The sequence below is a fragment of the Centruroides vittatus genome, unplaced genomic scaffold (assembly GCF_030686945.1).
Source record: "Centruroides vittatus isolate TY-2023 unplaced genomic scaffold, ASM3068694v2 scaffold_861, whole genome shotgun sequence".
Classification (NCBI taxonomy): domain Eukaryota; kingdom Metazoa; phylum Arthropoda; class Arachnida; order Scorpiones; family Buthidae; genus Centruroides; species Centruroides vittatus.
In genome coordinates this window covers 3,396,140-3,422,585 of record NW_027122718.1, presented here as the reverse complement: position 1 = coordinate 3,422,585, position 26,446 = coordinate 3,396,140, and the positions used below count along the sequence as shown (strand labels likewise).

General features: G+C 29.4%; 1 protein-coding gene across 1 annotated transcript in view; it reads right to left on the bottom strand.

The window, feature by feature from the left end:
- Vps13D (vacuolar protein sorting 13D) overlaps positions 1-26,446 on the bottom strand; it is a 145,508-nt gene that overhangs the window by 23,605 nt on the left and 95,457 nt on the right. The window contains 13 exon segments of the mRNA XM_067288377.1: positions 3,832-3,961; positions 7,128-7,223; positions 10,694-10,799; positions 11,565-11,638; positions 12,642-12,759; positions 14,582-14,866; positions 16,752-16,899; positions 19,299-19,505; positions 19,582-19,680; positions 20,124-20,179; positions 20,257-20,481; positions 22,597-22,825; positions 24,839-24,996. Of these exon segments, the coding sequence (XP_067144478.1) occupies positions 3,832-3,961; positions 7,128-7,223; positions 10,694-10,799; positions 11,565-11,638; positions 12,642-12,759; positions 14,582-14,866; positions 16,752-16,899; positions 19,299-19,505; positions 19,582-19,680; positions 20,124-20,179; positions 20,257-20,481; positions 22,597-22,825; positions 24,839-24,996 (1,931 nt within the window).

Genomic DNA, 26,446 nt, shown 5'->3' with positions numbered 1-26,446 from the left:
GGCTGCGTTAAACAGCCTTTGTCAGTTAAACGAATACTAATAACGAATGAAATTCGAAAATTACAAAAAATGGCGTTCGAATTTACAAAAAACCGCGACTGCACATAGACGGGTCTATGCTACAAACAGAATAAAAGAAGAAATTAATAAACGGCAATAAATACAAGAATATGATGAGACCGTAGTAGGTTCCCTCTCTTTCCCGTGCCAAAGCGTAACGTTATTCGACAAGTGACTTCCAGGTAGATGATAGGCCATCCGCATCTCGGTGGTTGATGCAAAGTGTAGATAATTGCGCTTTATGTATCTCTATTTTTTCTGTGTATTTGACAGCCTGCCTGGATCGAGTGGCTCTTATGATGGAGGCCTTATCCCAGTGCACCGTTATATCATGTTGTCTAGCAAAGGTCGCTAGGACCGTGCTGTCACTGCCACTGTTTACCGAGTACTTATGCTCTTTTATCCTCTGTTTCAGGTTACGTAACGTGGCGCCTAAGTACACAAGGTCGATGTTAAAACGATGATCTTTTATCGGTATAGAATATACCCCTGTTAACTCACTCGAGCGATCTCTCCTCTTGTCGTTTCTCAGTAGTCGGTAAATCGTTGGATTGCACTTGTAAATTACGCGCAGGTTCTTCTCCCTAGCCACATTTTTGACAACCTTATTAAGAAAGGGCATATAGCTCAACACAACCGTTTTCTGTGAATCTCCGTCGGACCCTGGACAGTTTAAAATGGCGGCGTTTCGTTCCTGGGTCAAACGAGCTTACACCCACTGCTCAAGTATTCAAGACACTTTGAAGGAGTTGGCCTACATACAAAGGGTGGCTGCACAGCATGGTTACCAAAGGAGTGTCGTTGATCGTCTAATTACTAAATTGCAGAAGAATAGCCGGCAGCACAACGATGGAGATCCACAGAAAACGGTTGTGTTGAGCTATATGCCCTTTCTTAATAAAGTTGTCAAAAATGTGGCCAGGGAGAAGAACCTGCGCGTAATTTACAAGTGCAATCCAACGATTTACCGACTACTGAGAAACGACAAGAGGAGAGATCGCTCGAGTGAGTTAACAGGGGTATATTCTATACCGATAAAAGATCATCGTTTTAACACCGACCTTGTGTACTTAGGCGCCACGTTACGTAACCTGAAACAGAGGATAAAAGAGCATAAGTACTCGGTAAACAGTGGCAGTGACAGCACGGTCCTAGCGACCTTTGCTAGACAACATGATATAACGGTGCACTGGGATAAGGCCTCCATCATAAGAGCCACTCGATCCAGGCAGGCTGTCAAATACACAGAAAAAATAGAGATACATAAAGCGCAATTATCTACACTTTGCATCAACCACCGAGATGCGGATGGCCTATCATCTACCTGGAAGTCACTTGTCGAATAACGTTACGCTTTGGCACGGGAAAGAGAGGGAACCTACTACGGTCTCATCATATTCTTGTATTTATTGCCGTTTATTAATTTCTTCTTTTATTCTGTTTGTAGCATAGACCCGTCTATGTGCAGTCGCGGTTTTTTGTAAATTCGAACGCCATTTTTTGTAATTTTCGAATTTCATTCGTTATTAGTATTCGTTTAACTGACAAAGGCTGTTTAACGCAGCCGAAAACGTTTTTAAGCTATTAAAGACTTCCTACTGGAAATGTTAAAGGTGTTGTACGTTTGACAGGTTAAAGTCTCACTACAGAACCCTGTCTCTTCCCATATCATTGGCAAGCAATTAATGTAGGCAAATTTGCATGTATGGTAACCACTGTGCATCATGCCACTAGCACTGGGTATATTTCCTTGCAAACAGCTAAGTAAGCAAACTAATGACAGACTATTTCATATGAAATGAACTATGTCATTGGCTTGCTTACTTAATTGCTAGACAAGGAAATGCATCTGCTATATCATCATCAGCTTTGCAGTGGTGTCATGGCAGAAAGCATGGACTGATATATATTGGCAATGTATTGTCTTTATTGTTGGATCTCAGTTCTGTTTGGAAATTGAAAACCACTGTGTTAAGCTAGTTTACACAAAACATAAGTAGTCAACATTGTGTTGTGTGCAAACCTGCATTGTCACTGGCTTAACTATTACACTAAGTATACCCAAAGTGGATTTGAACTTCTCTGTCTACTGTCAGAAAGTAACTACAAAAGCTTGTGAGAATCTACACTTCAGAAAATTTTATATATATCTAGTGAGATTTGTTAAAAATAAACAAATTCCTGAGAAAACTGATCACAAAGCTACTTTAATTTTAACTGTATTCACTCTACTATGTAAATAAAAAGAAATATTTAATGTAATTAAAGCATACTGACTATTTAAACCCTACTTTGAACAAATTTTCATTACTTTAAAGTAATTTGCTAATTGCTCAAGTATTCCTAAGTACCCCTTTTCTTAATTCTTTTTCATAATAATTTGGATGTCTACAATTCCAGATTTTCATATTTTTCACACAAACTTATCAGTTAATAACTTTATATCAAATAGTTTGTTGATTATGCAACCACATATTTTAAAATGCATATACTATTAAGAGTCATACTGTACATGTCAAATAATGCTTTAAACTGATTGGTCTGCCTCACATTTGCAGCTGTAAAACTGAAATTTTTTGACTCTCTACGACAGTTGCACATTCATGAGTGTGTGCTGCTAGATGGAAACACCATTGTTTAAACAAAGCAGAATGTTTTAGTCATGAGCAAAAGTTTCACATGAAAGATGTTAGCTGCTTATGCTTTGCATAAATCAGGCCTTAATGTGGAGGACTACTGGTAAGTGTTTCAATTCAGTCAGTCACTCCTAGTGACACAAAAGATGTTGATGACACAGTAATACATTCAAGAAATCCTGCAATCTCAAGTATTTCCTTTCGTGAAAGGGCAAACAGCCATTTTCCAGCAAGATGCTTGGACACAAACAGTTAGGGTTTCTCAGAAATGTCTAGTCACATTGCACATTTCCTTATGCTGCCCAATCTCCAGATTTGCTGCTCAATATGTATTTTTAGAACTAGGTAGGGTGACAGCTTTGGTAATCTATGAATGTGAGGAATCTAGAATAGCAATTGCAGCATCTATGGACAAGCTGCTGTAGAATAGCATAGTGCCTTAATATATCCATGCTCAATCATATCACTGCATGTGTCCAGGCGAGAGGTGGTCCTATAAGGCAGGGGTGGCCAACAAGTCGATCGCCAAGCCAATTTTGGTCGATCGCTAGCGATGTCTTGACTTAATGTATTATATTTGTAACCGAACGCAACTGTATGCATGCAGTTACGACTCGACTCATAAGCAGTGAGTGCTCTTCGTACTGAAACAGTGTATAAACATGTATGTATTTCACACTTCCCCCTCCCCACTTAGACTATGCCTATGCCTATGACAACAAGTCGATCGCGACACATCTTTACGATAAAAAGTAGATCTTATGTGCACAAAAGTTGGCCACCACTGCTATAAGGTATAAATGTTCCTTTAAACTGTAACATTGATACCCAACAAACTTCCCTTTTGTTGTGATATCGTAATCACTTATTACCATCATCATTACATTCACATTAATGAAGTTTCATTTGAATCCAATGCCTCCTTGTTGGTGCATAACTTTTTTGTCAATGAGTACTTTTAGAGTATCTTAATCAGTTTTATAATTGTCCTGTTAATGATTAATGTCCATGTGGACAAATATATAATAAATTGAATAAGGACAGTAAGGTAATAATAATTAAAGTTTTATAAAACTTTCAATGAACTTTTAGGTATATGATTAAAATAAGCAAAAATAATTTGTTCCTTTCTCACCTTATGTCTTAATTTATCTCTACCTTCAAATGTAAAAGGAATAACTTGACCTGCTTGAACTTCCACCCAATTCAATTCTTTTGATTTTCCTACTTCCAGCATGTCTGTAGATTTGCGTTTATTATCATTTCTGAAAATATTTTTATTATATTTTAATTCATTATATTTATTTCATTAATAAATATATATATTGTATATAAACAGGGTGATTCAAAATTGGTGGATAAAACTTTACTGGTGATCAGTTATTCAATTTACAGTAAAAAAATTATATATTCTTGTCAAATTCTCAACGATAACCAAGTTACAAAGAAAAATCATTATTTCAAATCATTTACTATTTCAAAATTAACTAGTACAAACTACCACAAGAGGAAGAAACATTAAATTTAGAAGAGAAGATGCTTAAAGTATTTGCCTTCACTAGTTACACCTGTACAAGCATCATAATGTATGTTCTATTATCTTTACAGATAATAGAACATACATTATGACACCGTTTGAGTCTTTGAAGTATTTCTACAGCAGCTTCATAAATTTTATTGATTAATTGAATACAAGATGGTGACATATCTACCTACCTCTAGTTAAATTAATTAGTAACTATACATTAACAAGCTCACCAGTGGCTGAGCGGTTCTGTCGCTAAACACTGAGAGTTCGGTCATGGATTTGTGCTGCGCTCGAACAGGCTGGCCACGTGGAGTTTTCCGGGTTTTCTCCACATTTGTAACACCTGAATAGGGGCCAGTTTCCCTTACAAGACCTCCCGAAAGGCATTTCCCCTCCCGTAACATCGCGCCCTAGAGAAGGCAATGGGGAACCACTCTGGATGTAATTTCCCCCAGGACATACCTTGGCGCATTACTAACCATCTATTAACTTATGCCAGGTGTTCGCCGACGTCAGGAGTCCTGATATGGCACATAGAAAGAGAGAATCATTAACACAGCCCTAATATTGCTGGATAATTTGGCAGATCGTTTGGCATTAATTGAGCACAATGTTGAATTGTAACAGAATACAAAAGAACATTTTCCTTTTTATAAAGGGGTTTTTCTCTGTTAGTTTTGAGAATCAGTGTATACAGGGTATGTACAGGTAATTCCATCTATGATTCCCTGACTTTCCCTGACCAATTAAGGTCTCTGCATTTCTCCTTTCCATTATGTAATATTCAGCCAAGTCTATTTAAGCCTATTTTTCAGACAATTATATAAATTTTTTATTAAAAAACACTTTATTCACCTCTTACAAAAAACTGAAAAACTTCGTGTAAAATTGATTACATAATTAGCTATGTCATTTCTACATTGTATAAAAAAATTTTTATGATTTTATTTAAATTAATCCATAAATTTTATTTAAATAAGAAAAAGACTCGTGTCACATTGTAAAAGTAAATTTTCTTAAAGCGAATAGGTGGGAAATTCAAAATAATTTAAACAGAATAAATTGCACACTCCACGAGAGGTTGAAATTGCTCATCATGTGCTATTTTTGGACCAGCACAGACCCATTCAAGTCGTTACATTTTTTCAATCCCCCCTGAAACTTATAATGGGAGAGGCAAACTTTTGGCAGGAAAGTAGGTCACTGTTGATAGAGCTTTTGAAAACCCAACTTTAACTCTATGGTGATATTTTGATATACTTCCAAAAAATGTGGACTTCCGAAATTCTGTGGGTCATCTGAAGATGAAAATTTGCAATTACAGAGAAAACATATCACATATCATCAATTTGTCAAAATTGGCAGGATTGTTATCTCCACATATTGTATGTGCCAGCAGAAAATAATACAATGAATAAAAATACATAAATTGCATGAGGTCTGTCACAGTCCAAAATGTCCTATACATAATATTGTTAAGATGACTGACTGTACTTTGCCTTACCTCACAGCATAAACTGACTGCAATGGGTTAACCAAACTTTATGCAGGTAAAAAAAATTGAGACAAAATTGTAATTGTTTAAAGCATGAATCCATCTTTGTGTTATTTGAGGAAGGATAAGGTATAAACAAATAAAGTCTTGTGGTTATCACATTCCAAGTCAATATCTATTGGTTCAAGCAGCAAGTATTGTCAGAATTGATGCACTTGGTTTTCTTACTCTCTCCAAACAATCTGCAATGTTTGGTATTAATAATTTTGGGCTTTTCTGATTCCTTTTAAATTTTTCTTTCCAATGATATACATTTCTTACATTTCCGTTTCCATTTCCTTCACAATTTTTTTGACATTATGAAAATTTTATTCAACTCGCATGCTTATCAGCTTATAACTTTACATATTCTATTTCATTGGTTATTATTGCTAAATAATATCGTAGATCCTGTCATTCTATACATATCAACACCAATTTCAATGTCCTATCTCTTCACTATCTAAAGTTATACACTGCCCAAATGACTTGCAGCATCACTACTTTCAGTGTTCATGCATAACTGCAAACCCCTCTCACAGCTGCACAGCCCCACTATCCACCATTTTAAATACAAACATAAATCCTCTATCCAACAAAATTTTAATTGTTAGATTATCATTTATATTTTGCAAGATATAAGTGTGATAAATCTTGCCATTCTTTTGGTCGGTTTTTTGTAGACCCCCCATACCAAACCAAATTTAAAGACATGTTCAGATCAAAAAGGAGCGAGAACAATGGATGAATTCCATGTATTTGCAAATTCCCTGAGTTTTTCTGCTAAAAATCTTATTCCTTGACTTTTCCTGACTTTCCAGGTCTGTACGAATCCTGTCAATTTACATTTAGACTGAAAAGGTTTTCAGAATTTCAATATACAATGAAAATCATATAAAGAATTTGGTTATTTTAGCCTACCACTGTCACGTTTATCACAATACTCGGATGGTACGAAATGGCACAATTTCATTGGTCAAGTAACCAATTGAAAATAAATCTTAAATTTTTTAAACTTCATATGTTATAAAAAGTTAATTTTTCACGGAAAATTAACTTTTTATAACATAAGTAAAATATAAAGTTTATAATTAGATAACACTCACAGTTAGCTTAACCTTAACACTTGTTTTAAGATAAAATAAATTGAATAAAATACAAAAGCTTATTTAAACATAATCATCACATCAGCATACAAATTTATATTTTACAATAAATTTATACCTAATGTATTATGATGAAAGGTCTATACATGATTTTACTACTGTTACTATTTAAAAACATAATAACCATTTCCAAATGAGTTATAAAATTATCTTTCATTATATTTATTGCATTTTATTTAAAAAACTAACATAGATAAACATACTTATCAGTTGAAGTGATAACAGTTGAAAACCAAATTTTGCATCCTAAATCATTTTTAATTGCAAAAGGAACGAAAGGGGATCTTCTTCGATAAATGCTGCAATAAAAATACAAAACATAAAATTACTTTCTAATACTGAAATTTATAAATTTAATTTTATCATCGTCAACTGTACCTTATCCAAATATATAATAAAAGTTTTTGATACATGTAATAAATGTAGATTTATCATATACTAAGCACTTTGCTCTTGACTAGCTTTAGTCATGCACTCTATGCTTTCATATCTATGTTGCAATTTATAACTTTTTACTTTTTTAACAAAATTATATATATATATACACACACACACACACACACACACACACACACACACACACACACACACAGTCGAATCCGCGTAAGTCGACACTCGAAGGGGGAGTGGAAATATAGCGAAGTTGGAAAAAAAACCACAAAACTACAATTAATAAAATACAGTAGTGCGTTATACAGTAGTATAGGCTTACAATACATTGTGTTTTCCATTTACAATTACTCTGTAGATGAAAAACTGAAAAATTCATTTAGTGTTGTTTGTTTTGAGCACTTAACTGTCTCGACTTTCTTTTTCAACAATCATGATCGCCTCGAAAACATCGTCTTTGCAATTGTCAATCGTCGGCAAGTAACGTCTAAGGATTCTTAATGCCTCTAGCGTGAGAAAATGCAAAATTGGATTCTGGTGTGGCGTTGATGTAGATTGTATCTTTTCTTTTTGTTTATCTGTTATTATTTTATACATAAAACTTTATGGCATTTTTATTAATATGTATATATATATTAATTATATATTAATAAATAAATCGACTCCCCCTCCTGAAGAAAAAAAGTTAGCACCACATGTGTGGAGTGAATTCATTTTTTCAAGAGGGGTGACAACTTATCGGAGTGTGGGACAGCAAAAGTATGTCGACTTATCCAGTAGTGACGAGTTAAACGGTGTCGAGTAAACCAGAGTTTTTTTAACATTAATGCCTATGTAAGTTGGCCGGGACCACAGAAAAGTGACTACTTAACCAATGGTGTCGAGTTATCCGGGTGTCGACTTATGCGGACTCAACTGTATATAATATATAATTAAGTAATACCTTATATTTTTAAAATATTATTTAAAAAGAAATGATGGTAAATCAAAATAAAAATGAGAATGTTATTATTCAAAATAATGTAAAACAAAAACAGTTAAAAATTGAAAGATAACATCTAAGTGAATGATTCAACAAACAATTGTGACATTCTATGAAGTGTCAAGAATCAAACTTTGACATCTCACAGAGCCTAAAATATTTCACTTTTTTTTTTTTTGAGATTTTAGTTTTTTCAGTAATATGTCCTCGTGTTTTCTTTCACTGCATTGTTTCATTTTTCTGTAGATCTGCTTCTACTTGAATATTTCATGTGAGTGAATAAGTAAATCAATCAGTGATTCAGTCAAGTGAAGCTTTGTTCTGCAGATTATACAGTACAGTAAATCGTTTATCAAATTCATCACAAATCATGCAATATAATTCCATAAATCTATACTTAAAGAGTTTAGAAGCATTTGTCATTAAAAATAAATAAAGAATATTAACCAGAAGACACAATCAAGGTTACCACTCAAATTTTTGTTTTAAATTCCATGACTTTCCCTGAACAACTTTGCATAAATTCCCTCACCCTCATCCCTTACAGTATGGCACATTGATAAAACAAAACAGCATTTGATTTACCATGCATATATGCTATTATTTCTCCAACTTTTTAATTGGTTATTTTTTCTAATTAAAAGTTATATACTCTTTGTAATTGCAAAATTACTAATAATAAAATATTTTATTAAATTAAAGTAGTTTATTCTGTTATAAATCCACAGCTATAAATCTACATGGCTTTGATAAAATGAAAAAAAAGCAATTATTTATTATTCATTAACAAATCCTGTAAAATTCATGTACGAAAGTATATATTTATTAAATTTATCCCTTAATAAATTTCCTGAACTTCATAAAATAATAAACTGGAAAAAATCAGAAACTGTTTTGTTAATAAATAAAAATTATTAAAATGAAAAATAATAAATAATTTTAATTTAAGTGGTATAATTTATCATGTTTTGTACTTTGTAAACTTTTGGGAAAATTGTGTGTATCCTTGGGAGAAATTTTGGGTCCTAAAAATATTCTGCATCCCTTTTTATAAGTTGTATTGCATCACATTACTTCTTGCTGCCTACAGACAGCTATACTTAGTCAGCAAAAAACTCAAGAAGGCAGCCAAGGAGAAAAAATTCCCTGACTTTTTGACAAATTTCCTGACATTCCACGAGTTTTTCCAAACACTAACGAAAATCCCCGACTTCCTCAAATTTTCCTGACTTTCCAGGTGTGTAAGAACCCTGCAAAATGTACATAAAACTAAGATTTTTTGCTATGAAAAACCATTACTAAAATCAAATCACAATTTTTTTTCTATACAAGAAATGGCCATATTATACATTTAATTAAAGAGAGTAAAGTTAATAAAAATATGAAATATTTCATAAAATTCTTTTGAAAGACTATTTCTTCTAATTTCTAATATTAATTGATTTTTCATATGTTTTCTACTCTATATTTTTATTATTATAGGCTTCGGACAGATTTATGACCTTAAAAGTACTGGAAAATTTAAATTTTATATTACAATTTTAAAATTTCATAAAAATTTTTTAAAATTATAGATAAGTGGACATAAGGCAATGTACTGAAAAATTAAATACAGTAGACTCGGTTTATTTTAATTATGGATATCATTATCAATTGTTTAATACTTATCAAAATTATAGATCCCAAAACATAAGTTCACTTATTGTAATCAGAATTTGGATATAATTATCATTGTCTTTGAGTAAATAGGCCATTTTAAGCTTTTTTCACACTTTCAGTCTCGACTTGTGGCTAGTAATGTGTAATCATTATCATTAAGTGTCTTAATCAGTGCTTTAAACATGAAATATTTTAATTATGTGCTTACAATAAAATAATTTAAATTGTTGGCATTTCTTACTTCAATTATACATTAGCTCTTATTAATGACGACAACAGACAACAGGTCTGATTAATTAGACATTAATTAATAATAATCATAATTAATGAAATACTGTCTGAGTTATAACATGTATGTTTATCCATGTTTTACTTCAACTTAGATTTACATCATTAGCACTCAAACTGAAAATGAAGCTAATTTTCTGTGGAGCTGATCATCATTTTAATCTCAACTTATAAAAAAGTGAATTAATAATAAAAATAAAATTGATTTCACACCATATATATGCAATAAATCCATTGTATAGGAGTTATAGAGCATGAAAATTTTGTCAACAGATTTCACATGTATTATATATCATTTTATTTTCACTTAATTATATAGCAAGAAAATTTTATCAATTTTCATCAATATAGTTCATGGATATATTTATAAAAATAAATTAGCAATATAAAAAAATGTTTGTAATATCATAACAAATGATTATCAAATTTTTAAAAAAATTACTAATGTACCTTTCTATCCCAGATGCTTTATAATATTCTTCAATCCAATTATTTTTTATATTTTGATAAAGATCCAATAAAGCACTTGTAATATTTATATTTAAAGTTTTTTCGGCTGAAAAATACAAAGATTATTTACACATTCATCTCCTAAAACAATAATAATTCAATTATTATTAATTTTTCTCCTCATATTATCGTAAGCAAATTAGTTTGATCATATATATTCAATTTTTTAAATTCTAACTTTGATTTGTGAAAGTATTCTATTCCATTTGTATGTTTGATGATGAAGATGGTCTAAATTAGGCTAAAAATGTTTCATATTAAATATTTTTTATTACCTCAATTTGTAGTGTTTTATCAACTAATTAATAACTACACATTCTTCATTCTATTAATAGGTAAGTCAAAATTTAATCTAAAGTAAACATTTATGAAGTAAAGAGTAAACTTTTAATTATAACTAAACTTTTAAAAATGCTTTAAATAATTTTAAGTTATCATTTTTCAATAGAAAATTATTATTTATTTTTTACATTTTATCTTATAAATTTTTTATTGAATTACAAAACAAACATATCTATGTAAATGTTAATTTTTCATTCAATATGTTGTCATAAAAATAACATATTAACAGAGTAAATTTTAAAATATTCCAAAATTCAATTCTTAGCTAGTTTATTTAGATTATTATTTAAAATTAAAATAATTTATAGTCTAAAAATTATAAGTGAATCATTATTTTGCTATATTATAACATTGAAATAAAAAAAATAATAATTAATCATTTTAGAAAGAAAAATCCATTTAAAACTTGTATGTTTTTAAATTAAATGTTATTAAAATAGATGTCTGTTATTAATAAAAGTTATTTTACCTTCAATCTGAAATGATATCTTCTGTAAATAATTTGTCTGTGCTCTGATAAAGAAATTCCATGATACTTTGCATCTAATTTACAAAAAAAAGAAAAGAAAAACTTAAACAACATTCAACGAGTGCTTTAAATAATTATACCAAAATGAAACTGTTTATAAAATATCTTGAGAAAATCATTGAAATACTAAAATATTTTTTTAATGTTTTTATATATTTACTTACTTATAGCTTATTTTTAATTTATATTGTAAAAAATTTTTCCCTTAAATTTAAGGAAGCTGAAGAGGAATTTAAAAATTTCAAAATATTGTAATAATTAATAATCATTTCAATTTTAAGATAATGCCAAATGCAATTAATGGACATTACTGTGTGATTTCTTCTCATGGGACTATGAGAAAGACATTGTCTACATCCACCATTGCCCAGGAATTTGCAGAAGCTGCAGAATCAAATTATGACTGCTTTGGAAGGAATAACAATAGATACATTACAGTTAGTCTGAGAAGAAACCGACTATTGGCTGGATGTGTGTCATATGACACGAGGTGCATATATTGAACAAACTGAAACTTTAAGAGTTTTCTGTTTTGAAATATATTAAATTGTTTTCAGATAATAATTAATATAATTACAGTAATTTAAAATAGTAGCATTCTTTTTGGAAGATTTTGAATGTATAACTTAAGCAATAAATAATGGTTAAGTTTATAGGTAAATTTCAAATAGAGTAAGGTTGTATGTAAATTAAGGCTATATATATTCTAAATTTACACAGTTTGATAGATGTAGCTTGGCAATTTGGATGACATAACTGACCCAACTTACACAGAATAGTAATTATTGCTTTTTTAAAATGAAATGCTTGATTATGATACTTGGACAGCATAAATAAATTATTTACAAATTTTCCTTTTCAATATACAAAAATTTTTAATTTTTAAAAGTAAATAACATTATCAATTTTTAAAGTAGAAAATACATTGCAATGTAAATAGATAGGATAATTTATATTAAAAATACATGTACAATACACAGAAAGAGAAATTAAAATTGAAATTTAAAAGTTACTTACTTCCAAGGTTCAATAAATGGCTCCCAACCTGACAATCCTCTGTTATAATAACTGACTGACAAAATAAACACAGAATTTCCTCTATGAACAGCAGTAAAAGACTGATCAACTTCAAGATCTAAAATTAAAAAGTTAAAAAGTGAATCAATGAAATTATATTCTAAAAAGTGTCAAACTATATTAATTACTGAAAATAATTTAATTTTCAGTGGTTTATAAAATTACATTTCTTCCTGACTGTGAATAATATTTACAATAATTAATGTATGATAAACAAATGTTACTGCTAAATTTAAATCAAGCTGACTAATTAATTATAAAGATATGTAACTTGGAGTAAAGGTAAGCAGCTAAGCTGCAATCTTGTGTCAAGTTTAATAATTAGAAATAAAATTAATTAATTTAAAATATTCTGGTAAAAAAGATCAATTCAGAATGAGAACATTCCCGTAATACGTCTGCAAATATAAACGTCTGTAAGCCTAATAGTTATATTAAAGCCAAATGATTGCAGGATTGAATCAGGCTATATTAATTAGCATTTAATTATTAGTCACAGCAGTAATATAGCCCAATCTAATCTGGCAATTGTTTGACTTTAATGTAATATAAGCAGAATTGTAGGTGTGACTCTCATTCTGAATCTATCTGGCAATTTCTGAATATAAAATTTACATTTAAATTTATATTCAAAATTATACATTATTACATAACTTTCATTTTTTTAGAGATTGTCAAAGTTTTAACAATCTTTATATATGATTGAATTTTTGCAGTAATTTTCTGTTTCTAGAGATAGTTTTCTAAAAATAAAATGTGGTGTTTGGTGTATATATTTGTATACATAAATAAAATCTAAAAATACACATTTTCATTATTAATAAAGAAAGATTTTGAAGAACTTCTTCTAGAATAACAAATCTGAGCCTGAAAATTATTTAAAAACCATAAGTTTATTGTTATTCTAAACTATAAGCAGAGCAGAGTTTCATAGTTTCCTTAGTACAATACACAGTGTGGTGCAAAGTCCTGACACATGTTTTTTTATATAAGATGCAAGGTAAAAAAGAAAAACAAAAAAATTAAAATTTTTATTTATGGAAATTTTTCCATTAAGTGTAAAAAATATTAAAAAAACAAAAAAGTTACATTTTTAAATGTGTCAAAGGCTTTTGCACCACCCTGTATTTCAAAATAATTGATAATTTAGAATTTTAAAATAGAAAATGGTCATTTATGTGTAATTTGATAGGAATAACCAATGAAAAATAATTATCAGATTTTATTTAAAAAAACATTTTAAAAAATATTCATAATGCTCTACAACAACGGTCAGCAACAGGTGGTCCGTGGACCATTGATGGTCTGTGAGAAAATTTGGGTGGTCTGCGGAGAAATTTGGACACTGATCACCAGAAGGTTACGCAAAGTATTACGAAAGAAATGCAAAATGCTTAGTTACTTTTTTTTCACACATTGGGGTTTCTACTTGAATCTAAAACCAAATACGAAGTGACTGTTATCGATAAATAATGAACAATAAACAATATTGTGAGTGCAATTGTCATCCTTCATGGAAAAGTGCTAATAATCCATAAACTTGTTTCAAACAAACAGCAATGAACTTTAGGCTTGCATTAATTTGTTATAATTAAACATGCAAATTTCATATTAATATAGTAAAATTAAACTTTTCTGATCATTATTCTACAGATTTTGTATTGTTTAAAAAAATTCATGATAGTGGTCCACGGGATTCAAAATTGTGAGTTTAGTGGTCCGTGAGGTCAGAAAGGTTGTCAACCGCTGTTCTACAAACTATATATACTGTATATAGATAATTACTGATTTGAAAAATCAATTCAAAAATGAATACTGAACTATTTCTTTATAAATCTTCTTATTACTTATTTATTTATATTCATATATTTTTAGCTTACTTGTAACTATTATCTCTAAGCAAGGTACATCAGAATCTCTGCAATCATCAATTATACATAGGCAGCCTCTTGAAACAGTAATAGCCATAGCTTGAAGATTAATATTAGAAAAGAGACTTTCGTCTTTAGTATCTGAAAATAATTGAGTTTTTACATATTTATCATCATGTGGAGCATTTTCTGTTAGCCACATTGCAGCATTATTCAATTCCCCTTTACAAGAAATCAGAGCTTGAACACAATATTCTCTTTTATATCCCATACCTTCCAGCACTGCCACTTGTTCTAAAAAATAAAAATATGTTATTTAAATTTTACCAAGGTACAAATCAATTATTATTACTTTCTACATTTAATTTCAGTACTTGTTTTAAAATCAAACTTATTTAAAACATTATTAAAATTATTATCTAATTTTAATATACATATAGAACACTGTTTATACATTTTACATTTATAAGTCTTTATCATTTGCATATTGTTTTATGCTGGTTTCAACATAGTCCTATTTCATTATACATTATAAATATTTCACTTACATGTCTAAATTCATTATAGAATTTCATTTATATATCACTTTCTAATTATGATAACAAAACGTGCAATATTCTTTTCTAAAAAACACTGAATTCATACAAAATTTTAATCTTGCACTCATTTTCACATTTCTAGAATTGAAATGGCATGAAATCATCCAACCAAGAACACTATCTCTCAGAGAATAAGAATTAATGGTAGATTATTGACTAATAAATATAAAGCAATCACAATCTAGGAAAAGTTTACATTTATGTAATATCCTGTAACATACATACATGAAAGATATCGGCCATTCACAAGGTGTTTAGCCGGCAGAAAAGAGGGTAAGGGAAAGGGGGGAAGAAGGGAGAGGAGATAGACAGTAGAAAAAGATAGGATCCCTCTGAATGGCATATGTATGGCTACTGTACTCTCTTAATGTTGGCATGCAGTTTTCAGGCTGCAAGGCTATAGTCCCCCAAAGGGTCTAAAAGAAAATCTGAGTGTAGCAAACACCAATAATTGAGTGCTGCCACGAACAGCTAAGTGTAGAAGTTAGTGCTAAGTAACTGTTAGTAAAAAGACTTATATCTACTTAATACTAATAAAACTGAATGCAAGTGCAAATCTTAATACTATTAACTGCTAGACAGACAGTGTGAAAACAAACAAACACGATGACAAACTAGACAAGACAAACGGACCGACAGAAGACAAACAAGCAAGACCCCAATTTTTATTTATTTATTTATTTTTATTTTTTATAACATTAACTTACTCACTAACTAAACTAACCTACCATAATCTAAGACAAACCTAACCAGATGAATATCCTGTAACAGCAAGAATCCATAAACAAATAATATTCCTTTGAGAAAAGTTTATTTTCAAAACTATTCCAACATGCTTAATGATTATAACAAAGAATACCTAACAGCTTTTTAATTAATATTCTAAAATTTAAAAATAACAACAATAGAGGGTAGCATACAACTATCAATAGCATTTGAATCTTCAATAGGTAAAAATCACTTTGGAATTCATTGTTGTAAATCAGATACAGTTTATTAATAATGTCTACTCAATTAATGATCATTACGCTACTTCAAAAAAAAAGTATATGCAACAAATGAATTACTGTGTTTTTATAATAAAAATATAAAAGGAAACATACACATTAAAACCTTAGTTGAAAACTGTAATACTATGAATTTGTCATAAAAAAGTATTACTTGTGAACCTGGTGACTCTATTTTGGAGTTGCTGTAAGTAGTCTTTCACAGCTATGACTATGGTGTAGCTATGACTATGTCAAAGCTATGGAATGTGAACTACTTATATCAATGAACACTACAGCAACTCCAAAAATGTTATTTGTATTATCTTGAATTAAATTTCAATTATGTCCCTTTAGTCTAGTTTCTTGAGAAACACAAATGGTGCCTTACTGTGTGCCTCCATATATAGTTTTAAAATAGATATAAATACATGTTAAAATAAAATTAATTGAATTTATAATTATCAGATTATTGTTGTAGTGTCTAAAAAATTAAGATTACTTTTTAGATACATAATAATGAAAAACTGACTATAAGATTTGTAGAAGAGATTTTAAGTTCAAGCAATAAATATAAACATAAATTTAAATTACCTAAAGAAACAGGTAGTTCAATTTCTTTGATTTTTTCCTTTTTGTTTTCATACTGAAGGCCAGTTTGTCTGGAAAATGACTCCAAAATTCGAATAAACATTGTCACGTCATGATATGAAAGTCTTAAATTGAGATTTTCTAACTTTATCTGGAAAAAATTAATTTATAGTTTATTAAAATCTGTACTTGCAAAAAAGTAAAATAACTGTCATTTATTATTAAATAAGATGCAAGAATCATCTTTAATATAAAAATAAATAAAACATATATTTAAATTTATTTTATGCTGAATAAAATTTTGTTAATTATATATTTGCAGTTTGCTCGATTTTGCCTATTTAACTCGTAAACTGAACTGCCAAAAATTAGAGACAGCATGATATGCAATGTTGTTACCTTCTACCCACAGTGAAAATGCTTTGAACTGGAACAAAGCATTTGACACCATAGATTTGATACTTATTGGTTATGTGAGAGCTTAGTTTGAGTAGCAATGGGCCCTGTAAGGATTTATTGCTGTTTGACAGATTGTTGGAGCAAGAAGAATGGGTCACTGTATCAGCAAGGTTGCCAATGCTCTTGGATTTTCTCATGCAACAGTTTCAATGGTTTACCAGGAATACTTAAATTCCAAACAGACAACAGCAGCACGTGCACAGCGTGGGTGTCCACGGCTGATGAGGTGGGGTGTCTGGTATCACTACTAACACCCAGGTATCAGGCAATGCACCTCACCTGGGCCAAAGAACATTGAAATTGGACAGTGGATGACTGGTACAGTATTATGTGGTAGGATAAATTTCATTCCAGCTCTTTTGAGCTAAGAGTTGCGTTTGTGTATGGTGACAACTATAATGCCAGTTGTATCAGGTTCCTTATAGGTTTTTTGTATTTTACCAGTTCATGAATAAATTGTTAAATGCTAGACAGTGTATTCCAATTTCTGTCACAATACTAAGCATTCTACACTATTTACATGCCAATATATACACATTTAACAACTGAAAAAACTGTATATATAATATTGTTCTATATTCATAAAATACTAGTGTTTTTCCTACAAAAATCCAAAATATCTCCAAACCAATATATTGATATTTGAGTTTAATATTAATGGTACATTGTATTTCAAAAGATACATTAAGAAAATGAATAATTTCTCTCTACTTTTTAACAAATATAAAAAAAAAAAAACTCTAATTACTAAATACTGCTTTAAAATGAGAATATATTTAAATGGAAGACAGATACTGTATAGAAGAAACAGTTAAATTAGAAGAAAAAGAATCAAATTTTGCACAAAAAAAAAATAAACAAATGATAGAATATATATTTTTATACGTAAATGAAAAAACACTTTATACTAGCTCTAACATTGTTTATAATGCAAAACCATTTCAAATTGTTTTTTAAATTTATAGATGTAGTCTATATATTGCTAAATACACTTAGAAATGTATTATTTCTATTAAATTTTATTAATTAAAAAAGGAATTATTTGTAACCATTTTTGTACTTTTTATCCTATGGTCATTAAAAAAGCAAATAAATATGAAGTCAAATGCAAAGATACTGGTTAGAACTAAGAGCAGTTATGCAACACATCAAAAAAACCAGCAAAAATATTTGTTTAAGTAAAGAATTTTTGATTTTGCTGGTTTTTTGCTATGTTGGTTTGATAGGTTAACTCTGCATATAAATATTACATGGTACAGCGATACCTCAGTTTTCGTCGATAATTCGTCAGAAAACAATCGACGAAATCTGAAGCCGACGAAAACCGAGACAGTTATTTCCATATGAATCAATGTAAATCCAATTAATTTGTTCAAGACAGTCCAAAATACATACCAAAAACACATTTTATAGAGAATTAATATAGCATTAAATAATAAAAGCAATAAGAAATTAATATAAAAAGACTAATCTAAAGAAAAGCAATGGAATTGTTTGGCTAGACGCAGGCATGTTGTCTTGTAGAAGTTAGTTGGACATGAGCTTCTAGCCTATATTGCCTTGTGGTAAAGTGTGACGTAATTGTCATGTAATAGTAGTTGCATGAGTTTATGATGGTCGTATCGCGGGGAATAATGTTTCAGGAAGTCCGTTTAAGGGTAACTGGCCCCTGTTCAGGCGTTACAGATGTGGAGAAAACCCGGAAAACTCCACGTGACCAGCCCGTCCAGGCAAAGTGTGAACCCACGACCGAACTCCCAGTGTTCGGGGAACAGAAACGTTGGCCAATGGTGGGCCGTCGTGGGGTAATGCTCACAGAACGAGAAATAACGCCACACTGAGCCGGAAAACACGTGAGTGGCCCTTTGTTTTTGCAAAATTAGCAGCAATATCACTTGGGCACGCCAACGAAATCCGAGGCAATCGACGAAAACCAAGACAGATTTTTCACGAAAAAATCGACGAAAACCGAAGTCAACGAAAACTGAGGTATTACTGTACTCATATAAGACATTTCTTTCATTATTTGAAGTTTCATAAGAATAAGAAAATTGAAATTATTATTTTATTAGAATAAAAATATATACATGCCTTCAGTAAATGACTAATTTCATCTGTAAGTTGAAGAATGCCATCATCTGTTTTTACTACTTCCACAGTGAAGCTAACAGGATCAATTATAGATAATGCAGTTTCTTCTTCAACTCCTAATATGCACGAAAATACTTCAAGACTTCTAAACTCAAATGTCATTGGGCAATCTTTAGATGATGGTGTCCATTTGAATGAAGCAGTAGTCTGGTCAGAAATTAAAAATCCACAATTATATTTAATAAATTCACAAGAAAAAACTATTGCTTAAAGTGTATTTTACTTTTAATATAACAGCATTTGTGTCCCAAACAGAAGGATTTTCCACAACAACAACTTCTGTATCCATTAAATATAGTTTTATTATAACTGGAGCTTGAATCTAAAACAAAAATGCATTCATAAATATAATTAAATAAATTTTTATTTTAATTAAAATAAATTGAAATTTTAACACACAAAATTTATCTGTATCTTGATTGTGTTAACACTTAAATTAAGTTCTCATATTACAAAATCATTTTATTTTAATCTTCAAAAATTTATAAAGACTTAAATTATCAAAAATCATAAATTTTTTAAAGTTACAAAATCAATTTTTTAAATAAAAATAAAATCAATAAGGAAAGTGTTTCAATTTCATATATTTATTATAATAAATAATTAAAAATTCTAGAATTCTCAAAGCAATTTTTATCTTAACATCTACAAGAAAGTTACGACAGAAAACAAATATTGAAATTAAAATTAATATAAAACTAAACTGGATATTTGATCCAAATCTATTCAAAAGAAAGTGATTTAAATTTGAAAATATTTATTTACCAAATTATCTGTTGTATGCAAAACTTCTGTAGAGGAATCCAATTTCTTATGGTCATCTATAAATGAGAAATAAAAATTTATACCTTATAATTTTTCTTTTTAATTTCAAAAAATAAAAATTTGATCAATTTACCTATAGGCGTACAGGGATTAATCTCACAACAAAGAAATTTCAAGACATGTTTAGACCAGTCAAATATACTCATTACTCTCATACAATTGAGAGAAATAATGAATGACGTGCAATTATGTTTCATTATATAATGAAGCTCAGCTTGAGGTAACGAAGTATTTGTAGATTCTTCTATAGGTTGAAGAATACTTGTGAAAACATTTGGCCTATTATTTACAGGAGCATCTACATTTAAAAAAATCTAAAAATATAATTCTGGCAGATTATTTCGGAATGATTTTTTTTTTATTTGAAAGAAATTTATATTACAAATTCAAAAATATATGCTTGGGCAAATATCTATTAAAAATAAATAAATATATATATAGCTTTTGAAGTAAAATATAGCTCATTTTATTTCAAAAGATATTTTTAAATTTATTTACTTACAAACTTTAAATTATGTAATTTAACATTCACAAGATTCAACATATGGCACTTCTACAGTAATGCACAATTGTATGTTTTGTTAAAACCAGGGCTGCAGAGTCGGTAAAAAAATGCTCGACTCCAACTCCGACTCTGGCAAAATTAAATACCAAGTCATTTTATGGGAGGTAGAGACGCTCATAGGGTACCCTACTCTGGAGTTCACATTTACAAATTGCAAAAATAAGCTTCACCCTAATCATTATATTTAAATTAGTAATGGAACGATACCAAAATCTCTTCTGATTCCAATTCTGCCGAAAATACCCGATTCTGATATGATTCCAACACTACTCCAAAGAAATTTCAACTAATTAATTCCCTTTTACTCAAAGAACTATCCAATTATGTCACTTAGGGTCACCATCTTTGAAAACTGCTTTGGTGGCCAACGTGATGACCAGGAGAAAGGGAAAGGTAAATGAGAACATAAAATTCTTTTTTCATGCTTCTCACAATTGGCATGCCCTATAAAAGTTTTAATTCCATTGCATTTTAACACTAAATGAGGTTCAGCAAATGATGCAATGAGCCAAACCAAGTTAACCAAGTTTTGAATTCATTCACTTGAGCCAGGTTTTCCTAAATGCTCAATTGTGTGAACTTTTTCAAGGAAAAAAGAATCAATCGAATGCCTAGATATTAAATACTTTTTTCAGCAACACTTTAATTTTTGACTCCATAGACCTGCGTCAGATTTAACAAGAGGATTCAAACTAAGACAGTTGATTCTTTTTGTTAAACCTGACACACCTATGAAAAGAAGTAGAAAACATTTAAAGAAATTAAAGTGTTATTAACACTGTTGCTGAAAAAAGTATTTAAAGTGTTGTTCAAGTGTTTTATCAATATAAGTAAACATACTGAATGTCAAAAATAATTTTATATAATGTTTTTTCAATTAAACCATAATTCTGTTTATATTTTAACCTGTTTTGCTGATATTTAAATATTTTTGTCAATCACTGGCCTCAATTTAAAATAGCCTTTCAAGTTGACTTAATACAGGCTAGGTGGCAAATCTAATGCCACCCTATCGCTCCTAAAATGGAGACAGTTAGTACCTGTTGAGTGCAATCTCTCATCACTCTGACTACATGAAAGAAAAGTCTGCTGTGACAGATATCACTTCATGTATGGGTCATTGTGTGTTCTCTGCTTTATTGATGTGAAAGCTACCAATAAACCAATACTTAATTGTTAATATCATAATTTTAAAAATTTTTAATCTTCAACTGAAATGAATAATTAATTTTCTTGTTAAATGTGAAAGAATCATTTTAAGAATTGGAACTCATGACAAGATTTGCTTGATTCCCAAAAAATGACCAATTAATTGTCCAATCATTAATTTAAATTATCAGCTTTACAAGTGTTATATTTCTCTGAAACGATTTTAACATATTTACATTATGAATATCATATATTCATCAATGTCAGATATTATACTTAAATATCAATAAAAGATTATCATGTAGAAGTGAGTTATTCATTATATTTTCTATAAAAATTTTTAAAGAAATTCTATTTATATTCTCGAAAATATATACAACTTTAAGAAAAAATTATTTCTTATACATTTGTAAGAGTAGAAATAAGATTTCACCAAAATATTTTCTCAAAAGCTATAATAATCTTTATAAATATTTATCATTATAATTTTATTTGAAATTATGCTTATCTTGATTATTTTGTTTCATTTAATTTAATTTATCAATTACGAAATAAATCACATTCACATTTTGATATTTTATAGTAAAATTATAATTAATAATTAATGTTTTTATTAATCATTTTTATTACTTAAAATTTTGGTTTTCATTTTAAAATTAAAAATCAAATTTGTAAAAAAGTAAGAAGATTAATGTTTACCTTTATATCTTGTATCTGATATACGAATTTCGTGAGATATCAAATCAATGTCTTTTGTACCGTCAGAGTAACTTTCTAATAACAGACGCGACTTAATAAAATCAAATTTTGCTAAAGGTGTTGTAGCATTAACACATTCAGGACTACAATGATTGTTTATCAAATTCACTGTTACATTGACTAAATTCAGATGAATAGCCATTGTTGTCCAAACTTGACTAGATGTTTTCTGTAAGTAAAATATTTAAATTTAAGTATATAATTTCTAATCAATAATAACTTCATACAGATTAACACTAATGATCATTAACAGTTCAAAGATACACAATTTCTTTGTTACTTCTCAGTGTATTAACTACCATGTTGATCCAATCAGGTCAGAAATGTAAAAACCAATCATTTTAGCCACAGTATTTCAGTCCCATAAATACATCAATCGACAAGTACAATTATCAATTTCCAAATTTATATAATACGAATTTATCTGATTATCTGATAATTCTTATACATTTCTATCAAATCACATAATCTGATTACAATACATCAATTACACAATGCTGAACAACTGACACTAACATTTTTAAATATATGATTCTTATGTAGTCAGTTATCTTAATAATTTGTTTATATCTTAATAATTTTTACATAATAAAATGTATATAGCATCTAGTTCCAACTCATTTAGTTATATTAATACAATGTAAACCAAGAATCAATAAAAACATGAAAAAAAGATAGTATTTAGAAGTCACAATAAGACAAAATAGGCAACCTACAATATTAAAAAATAAACTGCTACTAAACTAAAATTTAAAAAAAAATAATACTGCTTGAAATTCAGTTAATTCTAACTTAGACCTGATTCAGTTCCAAGAAATAATTTTTCTGATTCATACACAGAATTTTGTAGTTATTAATTGGAAGTAAGGAAAATCCTATCATTAAAAATGATATTTCATCATTATAAAACTAAAAAATATATCCAATTTTCCTTTGTAATGGTCAGTTAATAATCGGTAAACATTTTCAAAGCTTCTTTGCTTCATCTTCACACTGTTGCTTCAAAACCAAAAATATAAGGGACTGAATCTTTTACATATATACAGTATTGGCCAGGTGAAGAATCTTTGCATAAGGTGTATAAATGGTAGATGCCAAATGTTTTTGGCCTTTCTGTTTTAGATGTTATAGATATAAAACGATGTCATTTTTCAATATAGTCTTCTTGCAGTTCAACACACTTATTACATCTTGGAATTAACATTTCAATATCCTTAAAAAAGTAATCTGCAGTTTTGTCTGAAAAATGCTCATAAACAACCTCCTGCAACTCTTCAATTTATATTTTCTCCCTCAAAAGTCTTTTTTAAGTTTTGGAAACAGATAATATTCACTAGGAGTCAGGTCTGGGCTGTAGGGTGGATGCTCCCTGAACCCACACTCCTCCATAGCAGCCTTGCAATTGCAACCTCGGCTATTATATCATAATTTAAAATAATTGTGATATAATAACTGAATATAATCCGCTAGTTGTTGGCTTATTTTGTAAGCATTATTAATTAATAAAAAGACAAAAATGCTAAATACGAATTAAATGCTACTAAAAAAAATACTAATATATTTATTTTTTTACACAGTGTCGTGGTGATATCATGTAATGAACATGATTGGTTGATTTTAACTGATATATGACACGGGATCGACTGATAACAATAATGCTGCCGAGGAGAGTTCGTTGAGGAACACGATCGATTAAATTTGAATTGGTAGTGCATGCGTCTCAAGGAAGAGACCATTGGCGAAAACATCACGTGATGTGGCAGACGAGGAATAGAGCTACGACTAGCATAACTGCTGATTGGTCAGCCAACAGCTGTCGACGACTATATGAAAGCAGGAAATTCGAAGTTGGATCCGCCTTGCTGACCGAGTTCTACCATAGCCGAAGAAAGTGTTACCACTAGCCAACTATTCATTGGTCATCATAAGGTGTCTTCTCGACAGACAAGTACGGGAGATGAGAACTATTGGAACTTTTCATTGTGTTATTGGTGTACTGAATGGTCACCAATTGTGAAACTGTATATTTTGTAACTTTACTCACAGTAACGATCAATCATTTATTATTATATTCCAGCATTAAAAAATTATCAAATAAATAAAAAAACAACAAAATTACATAGTCCTAATGCATACATAACATAAAAATGAATTTCAAAATATATTTAAATACATAACTTACTTTTGGCATTATTTGATGACTAATAAACTTTGTAATAGGTATCTCCTCCAGTTGTTCTCCCAAATTATAACTTAATATTCCTCTTATTAATTTATATTGCTCAAGATCAATTGTAAAATAAACTGATGATACAGTACCTCTCAATGTTAAATCAGAAACTATAAAAATACACATATTAAAATTATTAAATATAAATTAAATGAAACCCAAAACTATTATTTAAACATATTATTTGATACTTTTCAATAAAAACTATATAAATGAATTAATAACTTATTTAAAGCCAAACAACTGCTGAATTATTAAGCTGTAATATGGCTATGTAACTAATTCCCAAATTCTAAATTTATTATAATCATTAAATCTAGTAGAAGATAACAGCATAATGGTCTACCTTTAGACAAATTATTTAGTATTTAATTAATTATATAGCCATACTATATATATCCCAATAATTCAATAGTCATTTGGCTTTAACTACAAATCAGGTTTGTGAGCTGATGTTTATATAGGGCCTATATTAATTTTTCATTTATAGACAATTCTATTTTATTCAAAACAAGACGATACTGTATACTTAATTTACTACTTAATTTAATTTAAACCTAATTAACTGTTAAACTAATTGCACAAAGTAGAACTTTTCAAAAAAAATTATACCAGACAATTTTTTAAGTTTGATAAATTCATTCATAAAGCTGACCTACAACAGCCAGCAGTGAAATAACCTGTAGACAAACCAAAAAAGTTCTATTTCCAGTATGATGTAGAATATAGTTTGTCATACTTTAACTTAATTTTCTGTACAGATAAGTTGATTTTATGATTTTTCTGAACTATGTGGATCAATGGTAACTGAAAGAAACCATTCTTATTTCTTTGGAAAACCAAGAAATTGGAGATAATTTTGATTGTGACAGCTACAAAACCACACAGATGTAAAACACTAATATATATTAAATTAAAATTTTGATTTAAACTGCTTCATAATTAATTGTTTAAATTTACAATTAATTTGAACAGTGACATTCTGTTAACCTGAAATCATCAGGACAGACACAATGCTGGATTATTGAATATGCTGTCTCATCAGATGTTGGAAGTTTTTTTGATTCCCTGAACACAATTTTATATATCTTTGCATGTAAAACTGTACAAGTCTGCCTTTTATGATAGTTTTACATGCCATATCAATTTTTCCAGACTATTTTTAATCTTGGTTGGCTTGAAACAAGAACTTTGTGTTTTGTACACTTTTATTGCATATAAAAACAGACTCTCTCTAATTATCTAATTATCAAAGTACATAAAAAGTAATGTACTGTAGCTCTTTCATGATTCCAAATGTGCTAATTACACTCGTTGCTATAAAAATTAGCACACCAAGGAGGAGTGTATCCAAATATAATCGCCAACCAAAACCCGATGCATAGCAAATAGACACCTACAATTGCCGTAAATAATCAGGCTATATTTTGGAAATAATAATAATGAATTACAAATAAATTTGGTACTAGAGGGAGGCATTAGGCACCATCTTGTATTAATTTTAATTCATTATTATTTCCAAAATATAACCCGATTATTTATGACAATTGTAGGTGTCTA